This window comes from Teleopsis dalmanni, chromosome 1 (genome assembly GCF_002237135.1).
Source record: "Teleopsis dalmanni isolate 2A chromosome 1, ASM223713v2, whole genome shotgun sequence".
Taxonomy (NCBI): domain Eukaryota; kingdom Metazoa; phylum Arthropoda; class Insecta; order Diptera; family Diopsidae; genus Teleopsis; species Teleopsis dalmanni.
The window spans coordinates 1,050,970-1,055,600 of record NC_051846.1 but is presented as its reverse complement, the minus strand read 5'-3'; the positions used below and the strand labels follow the sequence as shown (position 1 = coordinate 1,055,600).

Here is a 4,631-nt window from a genome sequence, read left to right as displayed (position 1 = left end):
ATATTTAAAAAAAGATATCCATTCAGTAGTTGTTGCTATGCAGGAAAGGTGAAGGAGTTTGGGAGTTATCCTGTTGGTAGAAGCTATAGCAATTTTCGTCTGATAAAATACTTACCCACGTTCTTATATTCTTACTAACAATAGAGAAAAAGAAACCCACGTTAGCCTGTTTTTATTAAGAATAAAAGAAGATAAAGTTATTATTCTATTTAGACAGAGTCATGTTCTTCTATTTTAAATATAAAAACAAATACCAAGCATCGCCTTTGCTTACCTCTACTCTCTGACTATGTGGTTTTAATATCCTTCAAATAGAGAGTGAATATCATGCCTGAAGAACATAAATCCATGTTCTTCTATTCCTACTTAGATTAGAACCATTTTCTGACCCATTTTCTTCTATTCTTACTAAGAATAGAATTATGTTGAGATGATGTTAGTATAAAAACAGAGACCGAATATCGTTTCTGTTTGGAAGTAGATGAAAACTTCAATTTGTGACTGTCTAGTTTAAATCTCTTTCAAGCAGTGACTGAATATCATCTCTTCTTGAAACTGAATGAGACTTATAGTCACATATTCTGTCTCGCAATAATGCGAACCAGGAACATACTGCTAGGTCGAGCATTTTCATTGTCATTAAAAGTTTGAATGTTCTAAATAAGTAATATTTTGCAAACTGTAAATGGAGACACTTATGTTCCATCTAAGCTAATGTGAACGATACTCGATAGAAAAATCAGCCCACCAAGCGAGTTTAATACTAATTTCGTGGATTGTATACTGATCTTTATCTTTTATCTCTTTGATTGATCTCTCACACTAATCTTTATACAGATTTGGTAGTCACGCATGCCTAATACGTTTTTAGCTCTTTCAAAACAATAAACTTTAAAAAACTACAGCCTTTATAAAATATTCGTAATGCCTTTCAAATGGTTTCATAAGTAAAAACGGTTAAGGTCCTCTGTTCAGCATGGGCATCACAATAGACTAGTAGGGTCTAAGTCAGTTAATCAATTAGTCCGACTATCTTATTAATCTAACCCAACCTAACCAAGATACCGCTAATCAAGAAGTTATAGCTTCTTTTTTTAAGATGAATAATGATGTATTGTTGAATGATGACATCTTAAGAGTTGCACGATAGCCGAAACACACTATATAGTATTACTAGTTGCCTTGGATATTCCAATTATTGAAAAATATTCCTTTTTTGTATAAAGAAGAATTTGTTTTAGCAAAATTTCCTGGCTCACACTTGGTCAAATGTTATAACAAGGTCTGGTTCTCATTGATTAGTTTTCTTTGTTTTATGGTAGTTGAAAGACTTGACAGTCAAATAAAAAATTTCACCTGTAAACTCCAAGCTAAACACAATGTACTTTTTGGATGGGTTAAAAAAGTTAGAAGTTAGGGCACCGTAAAGAGAGGTAATTTTTAGAAGAGAATATAAAATTCTTCAATTTTTGTATATATGTAAGCTAGAACTATTATGTATTATTAATTCATAAGAATATACCATTTTATACATGAGATATTTTTATTGCCTCAAAACTAAGTAACATGTCAGATCTAAAAAAAATTACATATATTTACAAACTAACTGGAAATTGTTTTAAAAATGTATTCATGAAAAACTATTTAGTTTTCGTTCTATAATTTTTTTGGCTTAAAATTTTTGGTGATATAAATAAAAAAAAAAAAATCCGTTGCAATTTGACCAAATCCATTAAAATGCTGGGTGCTATAGTGTCCTTCTGTAAATTTTTATTGAAGAAACATCCAATGTATCTATTTTTAGCCATTGTTTTAGCAGTAGTAGCAATGTGGTGCTACCATGATGTCACAAATACGGCTCCTAGAACAGGATCATTAAGTCTTTTGGAGTACCTAGATTTTCTTTGTTTACCTTTTAGAAGGAAAAGGTTAAAATCAGCCAAAAATGAATTGAAAAACATTCGAGAAAAAATGGAAGTTATATATGATAAATTTGATCAGCAGCAATCAGTTTATCAAAAAGGAGTTCGCAAAAGGAAGAGAAAACAAAGGGGGCCTAAGTACCATGGACGTAAAGTGGATCCGTTACATCAGTTCCAATTCTTAGATACTGCCGCAAAGGATATCTAGTACATATATATATTTTATTTATTTTCTTTTGAATTGCACATGTGTAAGTATTTTGGTTTCTTTTTTTAGCGAAATGTCAAAAAAGAAGAAAAAAGATTTAAAATATCGTGGGCGTGATGATGTAAAGCCGTCACCTCAATTCCAATGCTTTGATGCCAATTTTATTGATGTCTAGTATTTATTAATATTTTAACATCTGGGTTTGTTAACTCTTTATAATTATATATTATTTCTTCTTTAGCGAAACATCAAAAAAAAAGAAGGAAAGTGGGTTGAAATATCGAGGGCGTAGAGTGGATCCGTTATATTAGTTATAGTTCTTATATACCGTTACAACAGATGTCTAGTATAAATACATATGTTTTTTAATTGCTCATATGTAAATACATTTAATTCCTTCCTTAGCAAAATGTCAACAAAAGAGATAAATAATCATTTCAATTAATGAATGATGTTAATGGAAAAAGTCAAATTTGTGGAAGTGGTATGGGGACTAGTTGTCAATTTCTAGATATAATGGTATGTATAATATTATAATATCTCTTCAAAATGATACAAATATTTATTAAAGTTTTATACATACAATTATTATTATTTGATTATATTATGTGATATTATTACTTATATATTCTATCGCTTTTACTATCACTTCTTTTTAAATGATTTGTCAATATGATATTAAGAAAGCATCACAGTAATTAAAAATAAATAAAAATAGTAAATAAATATAAATAATATAAATATGTAATATTAATATTTTTCTAACAATTATTTAAACAAAAACCCGAAAGAAAACGTAAACAAATTGTCAAAATCCATTGACTCATTTGATATCAGCTTATATACTCATGAAGAACTATGGCTCATTGTGAAGTCTTTAAAATTATGAGAAGGATGCAAGTTACATTTAGCATTGCCTTCAACATAACTTCTTATATTATCATAAGAAACCACTTGATTTCCAGGATGTACCAAAAAAGATCTGAATAGTTGAGTTTCCTTGAAGCTCTATCTGTAATCCTGGGCAGAGACTTAGAAAGTGATTGAAAGATTTTACTTTCTCTTCATCATGATAATACTCACATAGTCCATGTATCCTGTTAGCGCTGATACTTAACTTTTAAGTTGGTGTAGTAGCACTGCACTCTGCTAGCGCTTATGGAACTTAAGTACTTTGAGTTATTCTAACTACAAAATAATGCATTCCTATGTGAATAGGACTTTTTAATAACAGATACTTATTGTGGAACTAAATATTGACAAATACATGCGCTAGTAACGGATCTATCTGATAGTTTTTTTTTTAGTTTCTATAAATAAATGCAGAGTTATTATATACTTTTGTTATTGGCAGAGATATGTTAGTGACTTACTACTAATTCAGATTTTTAAAGTGCTGTCTAATTTGAACTCCAGCTTATATTTCGAATTATTTCCCCACTTCATATGAGTAAATATATCACCACTTGAGTAGAAATTAAAAGCCATCACAATAATAATTTCTAAAGCAGATATATAAGCACTTTCACTAAAGTATAATAGCGCGGTTAGGTGCGCAGGATTGCTAACCTAGGCCAAGGCAAATCATACCAATCCAATCCACTAACAATTAAAGTAAGCCGACTCAACGTTGATACAAATCACTGCTAATTACCACAATCATCAACCACGGCCGGTTGGAACATGAAAATAATTGTAACACAACCTATCATTAAAAGGCCACAAATAATGGCATACGCTAACCCTCCTTAGTTGTTTTGACGGTTAGCGAGTGTATGCATACATCCAAATGAATATTATTCCTTACATACATTACATTGCACAACCTATACATTACACACTACCAAATACACAATACACATTACACACTACACGATTTATTTGCTTGTTTGGGTGTTTAAAATCCAAAAGCCTAGTCCAAAAATCTTGTTATGAGGTCTTCAAATTATGGTCGGTGTCGTTTTTATCGTAAGGTCTTTGATAATGATTGTTTTGATGTTGATGACGTTTCAAATTGTTGATTTGTTTATTCATCGGATTGTGTTGTTATTTTATTCTGATTATTAATTTTACTGTGGGCGTTCCAGGGGCTTGGTGTATGAAAATGTAAATTATAACATTTGTTTGTTTTCCAAAGAATATTAAAGTAAAAACAAAAAATTATTAAAACGAATACATTACGGACGACTGTGATTTGTACATAAGCCGATATTAAAAACCACTTAGGAGACATTTGGGCCGGAAATTTATTATGACTTGCATTTGGGTAATTTAATGGAAAAAGGATATTAAAATAATATTTGTATAATTATTTTTAATATCAGCAAAATTATATTTAAAAATGCCATCATAAAATACAAATTTGATTTTTGTTTTACAAAATACAAAAATATAAAGAAGCAATTATATATGTGTGTTGAAGTGAAGATAATAAGATTTGTTACATATAACATATTTGTAATTATTTTATATCAATTAAGGAAAATATTGTCTATTTCTAC

General features: G+C 29.7%; 1 protein-coding gene across 1 annotated transcript; it reads left to right on the top strand.

The window, feature by feature from the left end:
- Positions 1-1,667: 1,667 nt before the first annotated feature.
- Positions 1,668-2,551, top strand: LOC119671756. The gene is made up of 4 exons (XM_038082521.1): positions 1,668-2,129; positions 2,200-2,304; positions 2,372-2,476; positions 2,536-2,551. Exons 1-3 carry the CDS (start codon positions 1,738-1,740, stop codon positions 2,439-2,441), a joined length of 567 nt encoding a protein of 188 aa, XP_037938449.1. The 5' UTR covers positions 1,668-1,737; the 3' UTR covers positions 2,442-2,476; positions 2,536-2,551.
- Positions 2,552-4,631: the final 2,080 nt, after the last annotated feature.